Source organism: Perognathus longimembris, chromosome 1 (genome assembly GCF_023159225.1).
Source record: "Perognathus longimembris pacificus isolate PPM17 chromosome 1, ASM2315922v1, whole genome shotgun sequence".
In the NCBI taxonomy this organism is placed as follows: Eukaryota; Metazoa; Chordata; class Mammalia; order Rodentia; family Heteromyidae; genus Perognathus; species Perognathus longimembris.
Window position 1 is genome coordinate 13349000 of NC_063161.1, and position 24641 is coordinate 13373640.

The 24641-nt window shown below is 37.4% G+C and overlaps 1 protein-coding gene across 1 annotated transcript in view; it reads right to left on the bottom strand.

Annotated features, from left to right (window-relative positions):
• Hcfc2 (host cell factor C2) overlaps positions 1–24641 on the bottom strand; it is a 32858-nt gene that overhangs the window by 5130 nt on the left and 3087 nt on the right. The window contains exons 3-13 of the mRNA XM_048356919.1: positions 23954–24114; positions 19219–19427; positions 17947–18031; positions 15430–15539; positions 15135–15323; positions 10996–11163; positions 9326–9378; positions 7220–7391; positions 3978–4181; positions 3153–3226; positions 1215–1352 (exon numbers count right to left, since the gene is read on the bottom strand). Coding sequence (XP_048212876.1) covers positions 1215–1352; positions 3153–3226; positions 3978–4181; positions 7220–7391; positions 9326–9378; positions 10996–11163; positions 15135–15323; positions 15430–15539; positions 17947–18031; positions 19219–19427; positions 23954–24114 — 1563 coding nt within the window. The remainder of the gene's footprint in view (positions 1–1214; positions 1353–3152; positions 3227–3977; positions 4182–7219; positions 7392–9325; positions 9379–10995; positions 11164–15134; positions 15324–15429; positions 15540–17946; positions 18032–19218; positions 19428–23953; positions 24115–24641) is intronic.

The following is a 24641-nucleotide window of genomic DNA, read 5'->3' on the forward strand; positions in this document are numbered from 1 at the left end:
CAGGCCCAGACAGGAAAGTCCATGAGACTCTTCTTTCCAATTAATGACCAAAGAGCTGGAAGTAGAGCTGTGGCTCCAATAAGAGTGCCTAGGCCCTGAGTTCAAGCTCCAGGACCAGCACCAAAAAAATTATTAAAATAACATGCTTCTGATATATCCTAGAAAAGAAAACTTAATAATGCATACAAGATAACTAAATGTACAAAACTCAGAAGGACAGATTGTGGAAAGATCCCAGCTTCACTCATTCAACTGACCTAATTTGAATCCACAATTATAAAATTAATCTTAAAGTTTATAGCTTATCTATTTTTTTTCTTTTCTGTAGTACAGGTTTGTTTTTTGTTTTTTTTTTTTAACATAGTGCCTTGGGGCTGTGAATATAGCCTAGTAGTAAAAAGCTCACCTCTTTACATGAAGCCCTGGGTTCGATTCCTCAGCACCATGTATATAGAAAAAGCGGGAAGTGGCGTTGTGGCTCAAGTGGTAGAGCGTTAGCCTTGAGCAAAAAGTCATTGACTGTTCATTAAACCACAAGTGTATTTTGTATTTATTTTACACTTAAGTTACCACAGCAAATAGAAAATAACTTATCATACTTGTACAATTAACTCAAGAACTGATAATCAAGAAATAATTGAATATGAATCATCAATAAAGACCACTTAATGCATGTTCTCTATTGAATTCTTTTTTTTTTTTTTTTTTTTTTTTTTTTTTTTTGGCCATCCTGGGGCTTGGACTCAGGGCCTGAGCACTGTCCCTGGCTTCTTTTTGCTCAAGGCTAGCACTCTGCCATTTGAGCCACAGCGCCACTTCTGGCCATTTTCTGTATATGTGGAGCAGGGGAATTGAGCCCAGGGCCTCATGTATATGAGGCACTCTTGCCACTAGGCCATATCCCCAGCCCCTCTACTGAATTCTTATTAACTGCTAAATGGATTAAAAAACAAAACAAAACAAAACAAAAAAAAAGAAACGAGGGACAGTTCGTAGGCCCAGAGTTCAAGCCCCAGGACTGGGAAAAAAACAAAAACAAAAAACCATAGTGCCTTGTTCTTGCTAGGAAAGCACTCTACCACTTAAGTCATGCTGTCAGCCCAGTGCTAGAGATTGAACACATGCTAAATCAGTGCTTTCCCATTTCCTTAACATATACCCCAGCCATGAAGGTTCATAAGTAGGTTCAATGTAGCAAATATATCAATAGATACCTTTAAGATGTTTTGTTTCCCTTTTGGCAGCAAATAAAACTGGTTCACCAAAGCTGTATTATTTTTAAAAATTCCCACATCACACCACTGTCTTTCTCCTGCTTTCACCATGGCCACTGGATTTGAGGGAGTCTCTTTCTAATTTTAGAGAAACAAAAAGTGATGAATATTCTTATTGAGCATATGAGAAATTTCAAGACTCTATAAATCCATGCAGTGATCTATAAGTAGACACATGGGTAAACAATACAAAATTAATAGCTCATAAGTACATAGTCCTCACACATTAGGTCAACTGACAGTGAAGGATGCCAATTCAAACAGAAAGTGACAGGCATTCTCCACGCTCTGTACTATCAACCTGGCTAGAGTAGGCATGCTTTCCAATCAGTGACATGTTAAAATGCCAGCAGTTTTATAGAGCATTGTCATTTAATAGATTCTCAGAAAATATAATCTCGAATGAAACATTACAACTGGCTCCAAAAGGAGCTATTAAAGAAAAATTCATTCCAAGCTGGCTTTTCTCTAGATTCAAAAACAACCACCAGAAATTCAGTGATCTTTTCAACTTGAAATACCTGTGATTCTCCAAACCTAAAATGAGAAAAAATGTTTCAAAACTAAAATGCAATTTGAATAGATTTCAGTATATATTAAAAAGAGCAGATTAAACAGTTTTACAAAAGTTTCACCCTGCTTTAAAAACAAATGTACTTCCTCTACCTTAAGCTAGTTTTAGTGATAAGTGAATTATACTTATCCCTGGAACTAACCTTTTAAAGCCATCTTCTTATAAATGAGACACTGTTTCCAGAAGCTCAAAACAAATGTGCACTTCAGTTATTTATTTCTGTCTTAAATATATAACAGCAGAGGTACATGCTTATCATTCACATTTTTTATTAGGCTATCACACATGACAAAGTGAACTAACTAGAAGAATCTTTAAGGTTAAAAAGGAATAGTTTTTAAACTTGTCTTCATTTTTTTAAGTTGTTAAAAACTCTCTTCACTAACTTTTATAACACAAATGCCTCCAAATGAAATAACAAATCCTATTTTGGGTGATATATCATAAACCAGACTCAAAAGAAAAGTTCCTTTCAATAATTCTTTCCTGAGAAGAGTCTAAGAACACTAGGACTAAGCATTCTGGAAAGGTAAAAGCTGATGAACCTATGACCAAAATCCAAAACAGTCAAAGAAAATGAAAACTACGGACAATTCTTAGAAATTCTAAAAGGGAAACATGAGGTCAAATAAAAACTTACTGATGGTAATAAAGTTGAAATGACTTATCAGAGAAACACAAAAATATCTATGTAGGAATTATCCTTATATTATCCAGTTAAGATGATTTAGATGTATTACCCTTATATTTGTTAAATTAAGATGATTTTGATGTATCTGTGAAGTACTTCCCTACTATTTAAATTTGGTGCACTGCAAATTAACCTTGACCTTCCATAAAATAACCTGTTATTAACCTGAGGTTATTAAGCCATCTTACAAGTATGTTCATCAATTATTTCAATATTCTATTAAAAGGTAGGAATAAGAGACACTGAAGTTTTCCTGTTCTATTTATAATACATCCTATCTTTTGACCAGTAATTTACATATATGTACACACATGTATGTACATACATACATATTTCTGATTCGAAAGGTAATATATTTCATGTGTGAGAATATATGTATTATGTATATTTTTATCAAAACTGGGACCCTGGAACATGCACTTTTTATCAATAATTTTTCACAAAGTATTTTATTACGAACGTTTTCCTAGTCAGCTACTTATTTCTAAATTTATTATCAACTCCTTACTACATGAAACCTGAGGAGATTTGGATGGACTTCTTTAGAAGTGGCTCAGCAGAGAAAAGCACATCCTCATCTATAACATGCACTGTCACCAGGCCATGTACTTACAGAAGATGCCATTGCTGGGGCGTGCACCTCTACACGGCTGATCTTGGTTGCAGGCAGAGCACATGTTTCATCAACTAAAAGTGAACAATTAATCAGTTGAGTCTTATAGGATCACTGAGACATGTTAAAATACAATATATACCAAATATTTAACACCATTGGAACTATACACTTAGAAATGAGTTAAAAGGGAGCCAGGTACAAGTAAGTGGCTCATACCTATAATCCTAGCTACTCAGAAGGCTGAGATTTAGAGGATCATGGTTTGATGCCAGCCCAGGCAGCAAAGTCTGCAATACTCTATCTGTGAAAATAACCAGCAAAAAGCCAGCCTGGAGCATGGCTCAAGTGGTAGAGCTCCAGTCAAGCAAGCAAACTGAACAAGCACAGGCCTTGACTTCACTGGCAAAAAAAAAAAAAAAAAAGTAAATATAGTAAATTTCTGAGGAAAAAATAGCCAGAAGGAAAAAATATAGACCTTTCCACTCTTCAAAAGAGGTAAGCCTCCAGAGAAAGTTTACCAAAGTTGAAACACAATTCTTCTAGCAACAGAACAAGAATTTTAAAATTAGAAATCGATCAGGTTGAATGAATCATCAATTCCCAGTCTAGACCTTTACCATGGAAAAAAAAGTATGTGCTAATCTGAATATTTTATGTAAGGCATCAAAGAATACTTGATAAAATGATTTTAAATGAAATATTTTATCTGCTCACATATGTTTCAATACAAGACGAAATGTAATTCTCACCTAAGACTGTTAAGTTGGATTAATTTATATACATAAATGGTTCAAAATACAGTATGTGAAACACATTTCAAACCTTCAGATTTCGTACTGAATGTTGTTAGTGAAGTTTCATCTTTAACAAGTGCCCCATTTGTACTGGATGACTCAGTTTTAATGGTCTGCTGGGTTACCATAGTTTGTGGGCTGGAAGCAGTACTGCATATGGAAGTCTCAGGGATTACTGTTTTCAAGTCCAGGCAACTACTTAGTGCACCTATATTTGTTGAAGTGCGAGGACCTGAGTTAAAGGGAAACATCGTATTAGTATAATTCCTGGAGATCGTTACTGTGTCTTCTCTCTTTTGTCACATATTCCTTGGTATTTCCAGTTTTTAAAAATCTTAAATCTCCAGATAGGCTGAAGTTCTATCTTCCTGTGGCACATCTATGCCATGTGTTCTCTTTCTCTTTGCCATATTTCTTTCCTAATAAACATTCCTATCACCTTTTTAAAAAAAGAAATCCTGAGCACTGAAAATAGAATGAGTATAAATTAACTATTTGACATAAAATGTTTAGTAAATAAGTATATAACATCCACAATCGATGCCTTATTTTCTCAGCTTCTTCCATTCTAAATACTGAACCACTGCTCTCTAATATTACAGATCGAATGGCTTTGCTTCTCATGTCTGAAGGAAAAAATGGAATTTGTCAGGCATAAATTCCCTTAATTTTCTGTCATGTCCAATCCCTATCTAAGGAATGTGCATCCGATCATGCTACCCTCCCTGCCGCCTCTCCTATCTAGAGGATGAGCTGACCTCTCTCCTAAAGAAGATGAGGGTTCACAGGGCATTACTTCTGATTGCTTTGCTTCACTATACTATAAACAAAGATGATGTCTGATAGATTTTCAATACTGTAGAATGAATGAATGTAAGTTACAGAAAGAAATAGCTTCAAAAGGGAGCATGTGTAGGGCTGGGACCATGACTCAAGTGGCAGAGCATTTGCCTAGCAGAGGCCCTGGATCAATACCCAGTACCAAAACTAAACCAAACAATGACCACAAATGTCTAGTATTATTTATAATGAAGAAAGATGAAGTGAAAATTGAAAAGTCTCCTGTAAATTCACTGGTGTTCACCAGAGCCACTGCATTAGAGTAGTGTGATAGAAACCAAATTTGGGGGGTGTCAGGGAAATAGAAACTGCTCTGAGGGGAATTAGTCATAGGAAATGATAAATGGAAGGCATCTGTGGGTCAAGGAAGGTACATGTTTACTTGGAAGATGATGTTATTTATGGGCTGAGACCAGACACTACCACCTGAAAACCCTGAAGAGACAGGAATGATTGGATATGAGAGATAAAGTCAAGTTGAATATTCAAGCCCTAGTTTTTTTTTTTGTTGAACATGAGAATGGCCAGTGGTAACTTTATCAAGAATATCCTATATCTTCTAGTACAGGAACAAGAACAGATTTGGAAAAAGGTTCAACTCAGGGCAGGTGAGGACCATACTGGTGGAGATTTCCAACAGGCAATTTAATTGGATGTAGTTCTAGAGCCTAAGAGGCTCCAGCACTGGCTTTGTTGGAAACAGAAATGTAGAAATAAAGAGTACTTCTACTGTAAATACTACAGAAGCAGGGGCCTTGAACTTGATATATCTAATGGTATAATTAATACAAGTTTCTAAAAGTCTCTTCGGTGGTGTCCTCTCTCTACTCCTTTCCACCTACTGCTTTAGTCTTTATGCAACCAATTGAGTACTAAAAATTATTTAAGTAATCATCCAAATATTTCTTATTTTTATCTCATATCGCTTTTTTACTTTTGGAAACATTCTGGCTGCTGCTCTGATCTGCAGAAGAAAAAGTCCAATTCGTGTCAACCTGAGACTGGGTAGGCATTCTGTGACACATCTGAGTATCTATGATGTGTCACATGGTGTACTACAACTGCTTCTACCACCTGTCTAGTATTAATCTTATTTAAACTGCTTCATAATCCAGGATTTAAAGTGTATTAAGAGTCTGAAATCTCAGCTGAGTGCTGGGGCTCATGCCTGTACGATAATCAGGAGGCTGAGATCTGAGGATAGCTGTTCAAAACCAGCCTGGGCAAGAAAGTCTGTGAGACTTCATCTCCAATTAACCACAAGAAAACCGGAAGTGGTGCTATGACTCAAAGTGGTAGAGCGCTAGCCTTGAGCCAAAAAGCTCAGGGACAACACCCAGGTCCTGAATTCAAGCCCCACGACCAGCAGAAAAAAAAAAAAAAGAAATTCTGAAATCTCAAAGCTCATATGTTTTAGGACAAATATATAGAAATTAAAGACCAAGAGCAAGCTTTTAAAAATTCAACCAAGTAATTCCCTTATACCAAGTCAATAAAAGCACTTCCCTTTTCTGCAACTAATGCAAAAAAAAGAGAAATTATATAAAGTTCTTCCTTGAATATTTTACATATGATACTCATAAAAATGTATAGAAAAAGAAGATTCATCACATCAAATTTGAATCCCTGAAAATTACTCATATAATCTATCATTTTTTCAAGATGAAAATAGTAACAGAATGAGAATAGTCAAAATGAGATTCATAAAATAATTTCAGATACTAAACCAGAAGCACTGTTTAAAGTATCTCAAACAGCATCAGAATATCTAAAGATCACCATATTGTAAGATTCATATGTATGCAGCTGGCTAGTCAACAGATATAATAATACAACTTTCTGAAGATAACCCAGTTCTTATTGCTAAACAAATGTTTACCAAGTGATTACTATTTATCAGACAGAGACCTGAGTGCTAAGGAAATAGAGCATGGTAGGCAAGATTTCCATCCAAAATAAATAACTTCAAATAGTTCTAAGTGCTAAGAAATATATGAAAAAAATGAAATCTACCAAAATTGTAAAAAAAAAAAATGGTGGGGTAAGAGGACATAAAGAGTAATAAAGGGGACAAATCTGATCTAAGTACATCATATGCATGTATGGAAATAACACATTGAAAGGCTTTTGTACAACTAATATATAATAAAAAAATAAGTGCTAGAAAACAAGGCAAGTAAAGGGATTATTGACACTGAACAAATGGGCCAACCTCAATGTCATGTAGGAGTTTTCCTCATTTCAATCCATTCTCACAGCTCATCATAGGTACCTTTATCAACCTATAGGTACCTATAGGTACCTATATCACCTTAACTAGCTTCCATATTGAGGAAATGGATCAAAACCATGTAACATTTACTTTGCAGTAGTTCAAGATTTCTCTGATATTATAAAAGTTTAATTTTATTTAAAATGTTGTCCTTATACCTTCATTTTTCTTGAGCATATCCATAAAACTACTGTGATTAGAAGCATTAGATACCAATGGTGGATATAAAATGGCATTAGAATCTGTCACTTTGAAATCTGGTTTGTTTTTCATTGAAGCTCCTTTCATGGCTGTATGTTCAGGTTTTGCACTGTTTACTGTATCATTGATCTATAAGAAATAAAAGTTTATTGTAACAATCACAATAAATGTTCAATGAGATAAAAGTACACGTGAAAAACAAGAAAAATAAAAGACAAATAATGTTCTTTTGGTCTGGGGGTTTGTTTAGGTGGTACCAGGGTTTGAACTCAAGAGCCTTACATTTGCTCAGCTGGTGGGCTACCTTTGAGAAATGCCTCCATCACTTCTTTTTGCTAGTTATTTTAGAGATGAAGACTCACAGACATTTCTACCCAGGCTGGCTTTGAGCCACAGTCCTAAGTCCAGATCTTAGCCTCCTGAGTAGTTAGAAATACAGTCCTGAACTACCACTGCTGGGGTAAGAATATTCTATTTATTTACTTATTTATTTTGTTTGTTTGTTGGTCATGGGACTTAAACTCAGGGCCTGGGTACTGTCCCTGAGCTCTTTTTTGTTCAAGGCTAGAGCTCTACCACTTGGAGCCACAGCTCCACTTCCAGTTTTCTGGTGGTTAACTGGAGATAAAGATTCTCACACACTTCACGGCCTGGATAGTCTTAATTTCTATAGAATTACCCTTTAATAAGAGTTTTTAAGAAAATTTCTTTTTCTTACTTGCCATGCTCAAATAATAGTCTTTTTGTTTTGCTTTCAGATAGGGCTTTGTTCCATAGCTCAGGTTGGTCTCAAACTCATTATCCTCCTTTGCCTTCCAAGTACTGGGATTACAAAAGTGCACAATAACAACCAGAAGAACAATTTATAGGGATTAGGAAAGATACGTTTTTGAGAAAAAAAAATAATCAATCTTTTTTGTGCCAGAACTGGGACTTGAACTCAAGGCTTGGCCACTGTCCCTGAGCTTTTTTACTCAAAGCTAGTGCCCTATCACAGTTATACTTCCATATTTTTGGTGGTTAACTAGAGATAAGAGTCACAGACTTTACTGCCAGGGCTGGCTTTGAAAGCTCTATCCTTGTATTTCAGACTCTTGAGTAGCTAGGATTATAGGTTGAACCACTAACACCTGTCTTAAATTAACCTTTTCCTTTTTATTTTTTTTTTGAGACAGGGTATCACTGTTTTGCTCAGGTTGGCCTTCTTGTGTTCAAGCAGGCCGCCTGCTTCAGTCTCAAAAGTAACAAGGACTATAGGAATAAACCACCATGCCTGACTTACAATCAATATTTCCTAAGTGCTACTATTACAAGCAAATACTTACATAACGAAAGAAAGAACACAGAAGCTACTGAGTTTAATATTCCAATCAAAATTCCTCAACAAAGGTCAGACATGTAAGTTAATGCTCTGATTACTCTTACAAGTAAAATCTTGTTTATAAGGAACTTTCAAGCAAATGAATTATTTATTCTATATGACTGAGTTTTCCAAACAGATTTAGTAAATATACCTATTAGTATTCTTTACCATTAAGCATTCTGAGTAGGAATATCCCTAATATCATTTTTCTTTGACTTCTAACATACTTATAATGAACACATGTAAACTTTGATAGTTCAAGTCATCACTGTGAACACAGGTAATTAATTATACAGCAATATCTATCAGTCTACTGACTCATACAAGTGACCTGGTTTCATTCATATAGCCGAAGATGGCTGCGCATTTTACTTATGTTTTTTGTTATTTTCTGACTACCTTCTCATGACACTAGATACTTGTCTATAACATAACCTAGACTTGTTTTCAGTGGTTGGGGTCAATAAATGATGAGGATGAGGATGATGGCATCAGCCATAACCACTGGGCCTGGTACTGTGCTACTTATTTACAAACTAAGAGGAGCGAAGTAATAGGCCGGTTTCTTTGAAAACAGAACTAGGACTATGTCTGGGTATCACAGATGATTGTAATGTGCAGCCAGGGCTGAGGACCCTGTTCTACAGTGACATACTCAAAACCTTAAGAACTACAATCATAAGTGTTTATTTGAACTTACACTGTTAGGAAGGATGCTATTACTGCCTTGTCTGTGAGGTTCCATCCTGCCTCCTGTAGGAATAAGAAAGTTCACACTGATATGCTCTTCATCAGCATAGTAAAATATATTGGAACCCAATATTTTTAAAACTACATATTAAAAGATTTTAAAACAACATCTCTACAAGTTTATTTTCTTCAATGCTCTGCTTAATAGAAGAATGTGTAAAACTACATTTGTTTCTACTTTCAAGTGCCTATTTAGTTAAAAATGGCAAAATATTTTGAAAGCTAATTAATTATATCTCCTGAACTTAAGTAACATAAATATTAAAAGTGCATCAAAATGAACCACAGAAGAAAATTCTATTCCTTCCCCACCAAAAAGACCCAAACATCTATTGCATGTTTATGTGTTCTGCTATGAGAACCAACTTTCAGAGATCAAATTACATATCTGACTTTCAAGTGTGGACCACTACACTATGATTTCTTCTTAAGCATATATATTAGTTGTACCGGGGATATATTCTTTGGACATTTCCATACACATATCCTGATCAAACTCATCTACTCTATGACTCCCCTCATCTTATGCCCTCTTCTTAAAGCAATTTCAGCAGGTTACACTGTTCTACTTCCATACATGCAAATAAACTATGTGGACCATATTCACCTTCATTTACCCTCTTTGTTAAACCTCCTCTCACAAACTTTTCTGAAGACCACTTTTTAAAAATATTTCCATGGTAATGAGGATTGAACCCAAGACCCTTGCATGCGCTAGGCAAACATTTGCACTATCCTCTCCTAGCCTATGCATTCATTATTCATTCATTCATTCATTCACTCTCATGTAGCCAGTTCCTAGGCTTGACTTCAGCCTTATACTCGCTCAGCTTGCTTGCTCACAGCTAGTGCTCTACTACCTGAGGTACATCTCTGGCCTGTTTTACTAGTGGTTAATTTGGAGATGGAGTATCACAGACATTTCTGTCTAGACTGTCTTTGAACCTTGATATCCCAGGTTTTAGTCTCTTGACTAGCTAGCATTACAGATGTGAGCCATTGGCACCCAGTGGCATTTTTATTTTGGGCAGTACTGGAGGTTGAACTCAGGACCTGTACTCTACCACCTTAGTCATACTCCTAGCCCTTTTTATATAGGGCCTCAAATTAACCTGAACTGATCCTTCTACCTCTATCTCCCAAGTAGCTGGGGATTACAGAAATGTGCCACCATGCCATTTCAAGCTGGAAGAGTGTGTGTCTGGGGGGGGGGGGCTGGGGAGGGAGGGTATATTTATGTATTTATTTTACTTTTTGTGGTACGGGGATTTGAACTCAGGGCCTTCCACTAGCTTTGGCAAAAGTGCCTCTGCCATGACTAAAGCCCTTTTAGCTTTTTTTCAGTCATTTTTCAAATAGACCCTCATGTTTTTGCCCCAAGTATGTCTTGAACTATAACCTCCTTACCTATGTCTTTTACATATCTTGGGTTACACACATACGCTATCACAACCAACTTATTTGCTAAGATTGGGTCTAATTTTTTGCTTGGGCTGGCCTTAACCTGCAATCCACCACCTCCTGAGTAGCTGGGATTATAGGCATGAGCCATTGCACCTGGCACTATTTTCAAAAAGCATAAGAGCACAATAATGTCTTTAAACATGATGATTTTTTTACCTGGCATATTTGGTGCTGCTGAAGAATCGGACAATGCAGCTTGGTAGGGCAAGTCTGTATTCAACTGCAAAAGATAGCCCTCAACTGTAGGCACTTCATCCCACTTGACATGAAAAGAGTTGGTAGTTGCTTTGATGAGCTGTACCTGTGAGGGTGCTGGTGGTTTCTCTAGAGAACAATATTGACATCATATAGTTCAGTTTCAAATGTATCAATAATTTGTCTACATAGTTTGTGAACTGGAGCTTTGAAATCATTAGTAATGAGTACTACACTGTTTACCCCAAGAGGAAAAATTTATTCAGATAAACAGAGCAAGAAACAGTAGATTAAGCAAAAATAGTTTGAGGTCCTGATTTTTTAATATAATTTTTTGCCATGATTAAAGTATTATACAGAGGGGGGCTGGGGATATAGCCTAGTGGCAAGAGTGCCTGCCTCGGATACACGAGGCCCTAGGTTCGATTCCCCAGCACCACATATACAGAAAACGGCCAGAAGCGGCGCTGTGGCTCAAGTGGCAGAGTGCTAGCCTTGAGCGGGAAGAAGCCAGGGACAGTGCTCAGGCCCTGAGTCCAAGGCCCAGGACTGGCCAAAAAAAAAAAAAAAAAAAGTATTATACAGAGGATTACTATTTCATAACTCAGGTAATAAGTGTGTTTCTTTTTTGGACAATGTCACCCCTTCCTTCACTTTCCTGTTTCCTCTTCCTGTCTCTGGTCACCGGTTACACAGTTCATATTTCACACAGTGCACCCTGAATAGCATGATTGCATTTGTTTATGAGGTCCTGATTTTATTTCCTTATACAAACAAATCTACAAACAAAACAGTACAAAATATTTGAGTCTTCTGATTTAGAAAAACAGTTTCGTTCAAGTACCACTTACAGGTGTTTTACCTTCTTAGAAGTTCTTTTACTTATTTGTTTTTTGCCAGTCAGGGGGCATGAACTCAGCCTGAGCACTGTCCCTGAGCTTCTTTTTGCTCAAGGAGAGCATTCTACCACTTGAGCCACAGTGGCACTTCTGGATTTTTTTAGTAGTTTACTGGAGACAAGAGTCTCATGGAGTTTCCTGCCTGACTGGCTTCGAACCTCAATCTTCAGATCACAGCCTCCTGAGTATCTAGGATTACAGATATGAGCCACTAGCACCTGGCTTAAGCTTTTTAATTTTATGCAATAATTTTTAGATAAGAGTATATATGCTAGAGGTACTAAATATTAGTAATGATGACTTGGACATGGTATTTCAGAAAAATAGCTTTCCAGAAGTTAATACTATCTTATCAAGACTTGTACTAACATTTCTAAAACAAATTAACAATTGTAGACTCTCAGAGTTCAGAAAAAATGGTCTGGAATTATTTCTATACCATCCTGTCCTTCTTTCCCTATGTCAGGGAATTTCCTAATTGAAAGGCAGCACATTCCATCTTTGAACAGTCACATAAGAAAATTCTTCTACTGAGTTGCAACCTATCAGCCTGTAATTTGATCATCACAGAAAACAAGTCACTATTTTCCTCAGGTTTTTTTTCTGTTTTTTTCTGGAGGTCATGGGGCTTGAATTCAGTGCCTGGGCCCTGTCCCTAAGCTTTTTCATTCAAGGCTAGCATTCTACCACTTTGCAGGAAAGCAAAAGAGGCTATACTGAGGGGTAGAGGTAGGAGGGGGAGGGCTAATAAAGAGGGTAAATGAATATGGCCAATGTAATTCATTTACATGAATGAAAATAGAACAGTAAAACCTGGTGGAATTGTTTTAAGAAGGGAGAGTGAGATAAGGGACAGTGATTGAGGAGGTAATTGGGATAAAACGTCCATGTGTATGGAAATGTCACAAAGAAATTCCTCTAATGTGTGCTGATTAAAAAAGAGAAAAAATTCTGCCAATAAGCTCAATAGCAAATCATGTTTATATAATCATAGCATAAACACTGAATGTTCATCTACCCAAATTATAGCATTATGTTGAGAGGATGGATATAGGGAGGGGGTATACACAAGGTGAGAAGTACAGAAATGAACCCTTAACTTCTAAAAAGAGGATTTATTATGCTTACAGTAAGAAAAAAGAGGGATAGTAGAGATATGGAAGTAAATACGAGGAGAACCATTTAACAAAGCTGAAAACAAATGCTTGTAAAGCAAGAGAAATGGGGGGAGATGCAAAAAAGGATGGGTATCTTACATGAAAAAATATAGAATTATACTGCTCATTAAAATAAATGTTATCAATGCATAAACTTTAAATAATTCATGCTGACATATCAAAAGGAAAAAGCAAAGCCTGGGACAGTGATGAATGCCTGTAATCCCAGATATTTCACAGGCTAAAACAGGATAGTGACTTTGAGGCCAGCCTGGGTAATTTACCAAGTTCCTGTTTCAAAATAAAATAACAAAGCAAACTGGGGAAAGTGAAGGAAGGGGTGACATGGTCCAAAAAGAATTGTGCTCATTACCTAACTTATGAAATGGTAATCCCCCTTTGTAAAACACCTTAATAATAAAATTACATATTTTTTAAAATGTAAAAAATAAAATAACAAAGAGCCAGGTGTCATTTATTCACCCCTGTAATCCTAGCTTCTTGGAAGGCTGAGATGGGGATATATGTAGTTTGAGGTCAGACTAGGAAAAAAAGTTCACAAGACCCCTTCTTGATCAGTAGCTGTAATCAGTAATGCACAGCTGTCATCCTAGCTTTCTGGAATGGGAAAGCCGGCAGATCCCAGTCCAGACTCCACCTAGGCAGGAAATGAGACCTTGTCTCAAAACTAATACAAAAAATGGGTAGGGATGTGATTCAGCAGTAGAGTATCCACTGTGTAGTAAGTGGATGCCCTGAGTTCAAATACCTGCACCACATAAAATTATAGAAAATAAATAAATAAGTAAATAAGCTAGGGTAACTTAGTAGTAGACCATTTGCCTAGCATGCACAAAACCCTGGCTCAATCCCTAGTACCACCAGGAAAAAACAGATTAAGAAAAAAATTGGGGCTGGGGATATAGCCTAGTGGCAAGAGTGCCTGCCTCAGATACATGAGGCCCTAGGTTCGATTCCCCAGCACCACATATACAGAAAACGGCCAGAAGCGGCACTGTGGCTCAAGTGGCAGAGTGCTAGCCTTGAGCGGGAAGAAGCCAGGGACAGTGCTCAGGCCCTGAGTCCAAGGCCCAGGACTGGCCAAAAAAAAGAAAAAAGTTGATGCTAAGTTCCACACTTTAAAAATTCTTGTGCAGGGCTAGGAATGTGTGGCTTAGTGGTAGAGTGCTTTTCTAGCATGCATGAAGCGCTGGGTTCGGTTCCTCAGCACCACATACACAGAAAAAGCCAGAAGTGGTGCTGCAGCTCAAGAGGTAGAGTGCTAGCCCTGAGCAAAAAGAAGCCAGGGACAGTGCTCAGGCCCTGCGTTCAAGCCCCAGGGCTGGCAAAAAACAAACCAAAAAAAAAAAAAGAAAGAAAGAAAAAGAAAACCTTGTGCAATATATACATCTCCTGACTACCACTAGTGTAACAATATTAAATGAATTTCAGACTCCTCAGATTCTTCCAGTTATTTAATTAATGTCTTTGTTTCAGGATCCAATCCAGTAAAATACCTAGCACCTAGCCACACTGTCCCCTTAGTTTCCTTCAATGTGGGGTGATTTCATCTTTATTTTTAATGACGAAACTGTTGAAAAGAGCACCGTTGACATGTTCTGTAGAATGTGTAGAATGTCAATTAAGGTCTATCTGATATTTTCACAAGGTTAGAATACACATACAGATTCAGGGTAGAGTACCACAGAAGTGAAGCATGTGCTTATAGTTATCTTATCATATGCTTTGATGATATCAATGTGACTCGTCACCAGAGGTATAAGATCACTTGATCACAGTATGCTTGCTTGCCAGGTTTCTCCACTGTAATGTCAATGAGTTTCCCTTTCTTACTCTATTCTTTGGAAAGGCATCTCTCAATCCAACTACATTTGAAGAAAAGGGAGTTATACTTCTTGGGAGTGGAGAATATCTACATATATTATTTCTTCCACTCATTTTCAAGTATAATGTCTTAAAAGACAGACATTACTTGAGTATTAACCTAAAGACAGAATTTCATTTGTTAAGTCCTCTTACCCACCAGTATCAAGATACCAAAGATCCTTGCAGCAAACTTGACTATTTAGTGCCTTTTTGTAGCCATCTCTCCCACTCCAGAAATATAATCGTGTCCCAATTGCAACAGCACAGTGCCCAGCTCTTGGTCTTGGTCTTAAATTTTTTTTATCTTCCTGAGAATCAGATACGAGTGTAGTCCACTCTGCTGTATCTAAATAGACAGAAACAAGTGTGATTGACTTATTGTTCTTAAACAAGATAACAAAATTCCTTTATTAATACTTGTTATTTCAATGAATAACTCTTAAAAGACTCACCTAGATTTAGGTAAGAAAATGAACTGGTACATCTCCATTCACAATCATGAGGTGAAGAAGTTTCAGTATTTTCCCCCTTGTGTGGAACCCATCCTCCAAAAATGTACATCCTAAACAACAGAATTTAGTTTTACTTTTTTAATTTGAAATGCTCATAATGAAGTTAAATTTATTTGTTGACTCAAATCTTTACAACTATTCAGTCACTTATTACTGTCAAGGAAATGGGAGTAAGAAAACAAAATGGCCTTCTTTCAAGAGATTACAACTTAAAAGCCAGGGTGGAAGGTAGTGTGCACCTGTAGCCCTAGCTACTTGGGAGGCCGAGGCAAGAAGATCATTTAAGCTCAGTAGTTCAAAACCAGTGTGAGCAACATAGCAAGATTCCATGTCAAAAAGAAGGGAAAAGGGCTGGGGATATGGCCTAGTGGCAAGAATGCCTGCCTCATATACATGAGGCCCTGGGTTCGATTCCCCAGCACCACATATACAGAAAATGGCCAGAAGTGGCGCTGTGGCTCAAGCAGCAGAGTGCTAGCCTTGAGCAAAAAGAAGCCAGGGACAGTGCTCAGGCCCTGAGTCCAAGAACCAGGATTGGCCAAAAAAAAAAAAAAAAAAAAAAAGAAGGGAAAAAGCCAGGTACCAGTGGCATCCATGGCTCACATCTCTTATCCTAGCTACTCCAGAGGCTCAGATCTGAGGATCACAGTTGGAAGCCAACCCAGGCAAGAAAGTCCGTGGGACTCTTATTTCCAATTAACCACCAGAAAACTGAAAATGCAGCTGCTATGGTTCAAAGTGGTAGAGTGCTAGCCTTGAATGAAAATGCTCAGACACAGTGCCCAGGCCCTGAGTTCAAGTCCCATAATAAAAAAGGAGAAAAAATAAAGTTTAAGACTTCACAAAGCAGTACTAAATCAAAATTATTTCACGGGGCTGGGAATATGGCCTAGTGGCGAGAGTGCTTGCCTCGTATACATGAAGCCCTGGGTTCGATTCCCCAGCACCAAATATATAGAAAATGGCCAGAAGTGGTGCTGTGGCTCAAGTGGCAGAGTGCTAGCCTTGAGCAAAAAGAAGCCAGGGACAGTGCCCAGGCCCTGAGTCCAAGGCCTAGGACTGGCAAAATTAATTAATTAGTTAATTAATTAATTTCTCCCTGGCAAGTTAGTTAAAATAGAAAATATCTCAACTGTAACACATCTCAAAATCAGTATTATATGTAACATAGTAAGGGTCCCTCAATCAGAAAGAAATTTAAATACTCTATGACATACAAAGTCACTGTATACATAAGGTAACAAAAAGACTAAATTAACTTGGTCACTACTATTATTTAAACAAAGAACTTAAGCTACATGACTGCAGTACCAGGTACTCAGAAGGCTAAAGCAAAAGAATTCTTTTAACTCAGGTGACTGAAGCCAGCCTGGTGAACACAGTGAAACTCTCTCCATCTTAAAAACCAAAACCAAAATCTTTAAACTATATTCCTCAGGGTTTTAGCAATTCCTGGGGAGCCTGACAGCAGCTAATGAAAAAAGGCTTAGAACTGAGTTGAGGGCCCATGTGACTTTGTGTTAGCCAGAGTACCTTTGTTTTGTATCTATTCTACATATTTGGCATCCAATGGAAGGCTGTGTTTTATAAAAGGGCTCTACTTTTAAACTATTTTAAAACATTTTGTTTAAATGTAAAGACATGTGTTTGGCTTGGAGGTTATTTTTTAAAAGGAATTGGTGAAGTTCTGAGTTACAATTTGTTTCCTGAAGCATTACATTCCAGGTTAAGTCCCTGCTAAGCGCTTCATTAAGTTCTACTTAAGCAGCATTCTTCATCATTGCCCTATGTTGCACACACAAGGAAATCTGTTAAAAGTGGTACTAGCTCACCTGTATAGACTACTAGAAAGGAAATGTACATGTGAATCCATTAACTCTCACTGCAACTGTAGGTTTACCCTTAATTCCTATTTTATGTTTTAGGAAATTATGAACAAAGCATTAAGCTTCCTTGCCCCAGGTTGAACAGAATAAATATCTACGCTGAGCCTTGAATTGAGATGATCTAGTTAGTTCGAATTCTAACCATAATCTTATTCCACCACCTAAAGCATATTCACTAAGAGTATGTGCCTGAGTGCAACAAGCAGTACATGGAACTTGTCAAAGAACAGTAAGGCAGGTGTACAAAGCTTGTTGACAGAGGACAAGTCAATCTGACAAGGCCCCACTTCCATTTAAGTAATGCGCCTGTGGTGGGCACGGCAAGGTAAGAGGTAAAGAAGGTAAAGACAATATGATAAGAAACTAGCACACAGGTTAGCACAATACAAAAATTATTTTTGCTTGATAAAGGCACAAACACTGTTAAGTTCAACAATAAGAAATTCGTAAAAAAAAAAAAAAGAAAAGAAAAGAAAAGAAAAGAAAGAAACAAATCCGTATCAGCACTTTTCTTTCTATCCTCTTAGGTTTGAAAACAAAAACAAGAACAAAAGTCAATAAAATATCATACTTGTTTCCTATAACACTGGCTGTATGAAGGCTTCGTGGAAGTGGCACTGTCCCTTTAGTTTCTGGTTTTGACCATGACATAGTTTCTGGAAGTAAAAGTAAGTATATTAGCAGGTTGATCTAGTAAATAAGGAAGTTACCTCAATTATTTTATAAGTGATAAAATTGGAACCCAGGGTCTTGCCAAGATAGAGGCAAGCACTCTATCTCTGAGTTACACATCCCAGTCCTCAATTTGTATACTTGATTTAAAAAAAAGAAAGAAACTAGAACAAAAGAAAGTACTCATCAAAATGAAGCAAAATGACTTCAGAATGGTTATTTGGACTTTATCTCAAACATTTATTCTAAATAAATTGCCGATCTTAAATCTATTTCCACTTGAATTTAGCATTCATAATGGAAAGGTTGAATGCTTTTAAATTTTTAAGTAAAGGCCTATTGTGTAGCAATAGTCAAAGGTGACAGCACACTTAATTGCCAATCACTCATGCCTAAAATTCCTTTAGAAAGGGCTGTTAGGATTTTTCATTGATTAGCAATGATACTTCTAATGTTATACTTCCCACAGATAGGGTAACCATATGAAATTATCATCCCAACCAGACACTTTTCAATGAGAAGGGGTACGGTACTACTGACAACTATATAGGACAATGAGCAACAGGTAGGACCATCACAAGCAGAGTAAGACATATGGTTTCTATAGGTTCCTTTTAGGGAACATGAGAGTTAGTATTATAAACTGAACATCCATTTGTCCAACCTGACTGATAACATGTCAGTTGTCTCTGGGCCTACAAGTGCTGACTACTACCTTAGAGCAACTCAATAAACACTGTAATCAAAAATATTTTCAGAGGTGGGAGCTGATGGCTCACACCTGTAATACTAGCTATTCAGGAAGCTGAGATCTGAGGACCATGGTTCAAAGCCATCCCAGACAGGAAAGTTCACAAGACTCTTATCTCTAATTAGCCACCATCAAAAGCAGAAGTAGAACTGTGGCTCAAGTAGTAGAGCGCTAGCCATGAGCAACAAAAAGCTCAGGGACAGAGCCCAGGCCCTGAGTTCAGGCCCCAGGACTACAAGCAGAAAAGTGAATTTTTTTTCCCAGAGCTGAGATTGGGGCTGAAGTGGTATAGCATCTGCCTAGCCTCCTGAGTAGCTAAGATTATAGGAGTAAGCCACTAGTACCCAGTACAAAGCATTTTTTTTAATTCTCCTTATTAAATCATGGCCAATTGCTGAGCCTGAACCAAATCAAGCTTACCTATGTCAAGCTGCCATAGGTCATCCAGGCGAGCACCACACATTCCCCCAAAAACAAACATTTTAGGACTTCCAGAATCTTTTTTGCAATATATAATAGCAGTGTGGGATTCTCTTGGAGAAGGCACAATCCCTTTAGTGACTGGAATACTCCAACCCACAACACCAGAACCATGTTGTAGCTCCAACTCATAGAAATCATTCAAATATCTAGAACATCATGAAAAAGATTAAAGCATTCAGGTAACCAAGAGCTTTTATTTATTTTTGTTTCTATTCATAAAGATAATGTGTGCTTAGTGTGAAAAAATTGAGAAAGGCATTAGGAGCACAAAATCCCAAACCATTCAACACTCTTTTTATCTTTTTAATCAAACTACTCTGTGCTAGGCCTTCTTCTAGGGCTCAATAGTGAAAAGAAGAGATTTAAAACAAAAATCTTGCCATTACTTAGGCAACACTCTTATCAATGACAGTGGTGGTGGCTTTAACAAACAGCCCTGGCCAGGAGCTAGTGGGTCATGCCTGTAATCCTACATACACAGTAGGCTGAGATCTGAGAATCTCCACTCAAAGCCAGACTCTTATCTCCAATTAACTACCAAAAAAGAAAAAGGAAAAAACCACCTCAGAGCTGTGACTCAAGTGGTAGAATACTAGCCTTGAGCAAAAAAAAAAGCACCCAGGCCCTGAGTTCAAGTCCCAGGACTGGAAAAAAACAAAAACAGAAAAAGCCCAGCTCCAAATCCTCTGGAGGTGGAGTCTGGGATTCTCTCCCATATATTCTAGCTATAATTGCTTTGAATAATAAAGTGAGTGATAGCATTTGATTTCTGAGGGTAACTGTTGAAGGTCAATATGGTCTCACTAAACTATTGCTCTTAGAACCCTGATCCATATGTACAATGTCTAGCTACCACAAAACTACCACCTGAAGAAACCACAAATAGGCATTAGGGGGCTGGGAATGTGGCCTAGTGGTAGAGTACTCGCCTCCCATGCATAAGCCCTGGGTTTGATTCCTCAGCACCACATATATAGAAAACAGCCAGAAGTGGTGCTGTGGCTCAAGTGTCAGAGTGCTAGCCCTGAGTAAAAAGAAGCCAGGAACAGTGCTCAGGCCCTGAGTTCAAGCCCCAGGACTGGCAAAAAAAAAAAACAAAACAATAACAAATAGGCATTAGGGGTGACAGTCCCAGCTGAATCCATCCTACAGCCATCTCAAATGGAACAATCAGGTAGGAATAACCATTTAATCTTTCCTACTTGGGGTTTAGTTCAGCCAGACCTTCTGTATCCTATCTGAATTGTGATCCACACAGTTCATAATCACCATCAAATAGACATTATTATGCATTACTACATTTGGGGGCAGTAGATTGCATGACACTAGATAACTAGAACAATCACTATGGATATTTTGGCAAATACCTATAAGACATTTTTCTCTCTTTAGAGATCTATATATGGGTAAGTGGGCACACAACTATGGTACTTTCCCCCTTGTCCTCTATAATATAGCAACCTTTAGAAACTGGCATTACTTATCCATTATATGGATATATTCAGAGTTTTCAGCAAACTTAGCAAAGTATGAAACAATTCTGCAATAGAATAAAGAGATCTAACTAGCAATCAAATCATCACTCATAGTTAAGAACTTAGTAATATAATTCATAAGTATTCATGGATAAAGGAGAAAAGGGTAAACTGATCATCATAAATGAATTTAAAATATGGTAATATCCATTTCGTTAAAAAGCAAGAGAAAAGCTGGGGGCTGGTGTCTCACACCTATAATCCTGCTACTCAGGAAGCTGAGATAGGGAAGATCTCAGCTTGAAGCCAGACCAGACAGAAAAATCCTTGAGACTTCATCTCCCATTAATCAGCAAAAAGCTGAGCTGAAGGCATGGCTCAAATCATGGAGTGCTAGCTGTGAGCAAGAAAGCTGAGCAAGAGCATGAGGCCAAGTTCAAACCCTAGTACTATAATAAAAAAAAATAATAGAGGAAAATGGAAGTGGTGACTTTAATCAAGATGCACTGAAATGGCCAGGCACTGGTGGCTCATTATTGTAATCTTAACTGCTCCTTGAAGCTGAGATCTGAGGATCAAAGTTTGTAGTCAACCCAGAAAGAAAAGTCTGAGAGACTCTTAATCTCCAATTAACTAGCAAAAAGCCAGGAGTGGGGTTGTGGCTCATGTAGGAGAGCACCAGTCTTAAGAGAAAAAGCCAAAGGAGATCATGAGGCTCTGAGTGCAAGCCTCAGTACCAAGGGGGAAATGCAAGCCTCAGTACCAAGGGGGGAGAGGGGGGAAGAGGATGCATTTTACTTAGAAACTGATTTGTTGAACTGAAACACCTCTGTACAACTAAAGACAACTGAAAAATTAAACTTAATTTAAAAATATATATATACACACATATATATCCATCAGGGTTGGAAACACAGCTCAGTGGTAGACTACTTGCCTATTAGAAAACCCTGGGATGGATCTCCCATACACATACAAACAAAAAGTCCTTAATCTGATCAAAGGCATATACAAGGGACTAATACAGTATAATTTGTAGCTCATTTTATTTATTTTAATTTTGATTTATTACAGGATAACTTTTTTTTTGTTTTGTTTGGGGTTTTTTTTTGTGTGTGTGTGTGTGTGTTTGTTTTTTTTTTTGCCAGTCCTGGGGCTTGAACTCAGGGCCTGAGCACTGTCCCTGGCTTCTTTTCACTCAAGGCTAGCACTCTACCACTTGAGCTACATAGTCACTTCCGGCTTTTTCTATATATGTGGTACTGGGGAATCAAACCCAAGGCTTCATGTATACAAAGTGAGCACTTTACCACTAAGCCATATTCCCAGCCCCTAATTCTTTTTTTTTCTTTATTCTTTTTTTTTTTTTTTGCCAGTCCTGGGGCTTGAACTGCAGCTCATTTTAGAATCCTAGGAAAAATCCATTTATGTTAGAATTAAGATATCAAAGAAATGGAATTTCAAATAAACAGGAATAAATGGCTTATTTAATAAAGGGTGTTAGAAGAATTGAAGCCTTAAATACTCACAAACATATATTCCAAATACCTTCGTGTTCTAAACATTTTAAAAATGTGAGTGCACTAGAATAGAAAAATCAATTTTTTAATATTTTGGGGGAAAGCCTTCTTAAGCAAGATACAAAATCAAAAAGCCACAAAAGAAAATATTCTTTGGCAAGAGCTGGTAGCTTATGCCTGTAGTCCTAACTACTTAGGAAGCTGACATATGAGGATCACGGTTTGAAGTTAGCCTGGGCAAGAAAAGTCCATGAGACTCTTATCTCCAACAAATTACTCAGAAAAAGCCAGAAGTGGGGGGCTGGGAATATGGCCTAGTGGCAAGAGTGCTTGCCTCGTATACATGAGGCCCTGGGTTCGATTCCCCAGCACCACATATACAGAAAATGGCCAGAAGTGGCGCTGTGGCTCAAGTGGCAGAGTGCTAGCCTTGAGCAAAAAAGAAGCCAGGGACAGTGCTCAGGCCCTGAGTTGACAGCCCAAGACTGGCCAAAAACAAAAAAACAAAAACAGAAGTGGTGCTGTGGCTCAAGTAGTAGAGCATTAGCCTTGAGGACCAAGAGGCTCAAGGACAGTGCCTAGGCCAAGTTCAAGCCCCAGGACCAGCAAAAAAACCAAAACAACAACAACAAAAAACTTAATAAAACAAAAATGAAAATACTTTAAGAAGGCAAGAAAAATATTTGGAGCACTCGAGGGACATGTAATTGCTTACATAAATAACTCCTGGGATCAATAAAAGGGAAACAAATGAACAAAAATCATTTGAAAGAAATGACTTCACCCAGGTCACAGGAGCCAATGTTAATGCACAAAGTCAACAGTAATTTTATGTACTAGGAGTAAACAAAATCAAAATGTGAAGTTGGGATATCAAATCCACTTGTAATTTAATCAGAAAGAATAAAAAAGTTAGGAATTTTATGAAGTAAAAAAGAACAAGCTTTATACACTTAAAACTATAGAAAAAGAGAGTCAGAGCTGGGTGCTGGTGGCTTACATCCTAGCTACTCAGGAGGCTCAGATTTTACAATCATAGTTCAAAGCCAGCCCAGGTAGGAAAGTCTGTAAGACTCTTATCTCTAATTAACCACCAGAAAACTGGAAGTGATGCTGTGGCTCAAAGTGGTAGAGTACTAGCCTTCAGCTTGGGCACAGTACCCAACCCCTGAGTTCAAACCCCACAACTGACAAAAAAGAAAAAGAGAGCAGTAATTAATACTGCTTGAAAAACAAAGCAAAATATTCACTAATGTAAATCACCTGAACAGCTTCTGGTATTAAACTTGGGAATGATACTTCCATTGTATGGTCATAATTTTATAAATAATTTCCAAATAATTATCTTTTACTTGTCATGATCATTTATGACCTAGCTAACATATAGTATAGACCAAGACAAATACATTGGTTTAAGAAATCATAATATCAATTTAATAAGGTGATATCTGATTTAAAAAGACATAGTTTGAAAACAGATATTCTCCAAGGATTAAGGAAAACAAATACCCCCAAATTTGCTCACTGTTAAGCTTAAGTGGAAAAATAAAACAAAAAAAAACTGAGTTTTCTCTCTTATTATTAAAGATGAGTGAAATAACTGTTCCTAACCTAAATCATAAAATAAAGCATTTGAGGTTTTTTTTTAAAAAAAGGGGGGTGTCAAGGTCAACATACCTGGGAACATTATTGTTTGAGTCTTCACTTTCATTTGCCAGGCCACCAAATAAATAGCATTTGTTACCATATAAAGAGAAACTATGTCCAAGTCGAGGACATGGTGGTAAACCAGAAGATGGGGGTTGGGGCTTCACTTTTTTCCACAACCAACGACTTGCCTAAAAAGGAACACAAATACTCTTATACAAACTCAGGAAAGCACTCCTAGTCCTACACTGTCAATAGTACAACATTATACCAAAACATTTTGCCAGTCCTGGGGCTTGGACTCAGGGCCTGAGCATGTCCCTGGCTACTTTTTGCTCAAGGCTACCACTCTGCCACTTGAGCCACAGCGCCACTTCTGGCCGTTTTCTGTATATGTGGTGCTGGGAAATTGAATCCAGGGCCTCATGTATAGGAGACAAACACTCTTTGCCACTAGGTCATATCCCCAGCCCTACCAAAACACTTTAATGCATCCTATCAGATGGCTCCAATAAACTACTTGGAGAACAAATAGCAAGCAAACAACTAGCTTTTGGAATTAAAATACAAATTCCAGTAGAAATTATTTCAAGTGTATGTTAACTCAAAAAAAAAAGGAGAAATGAAATTCCAGATAATTTTATATATTTTTTTTCAGAAAGTTTCATTAAGTTTATAATAAATAATAAACATTACAAGTTCTAATAATTTTCCAATA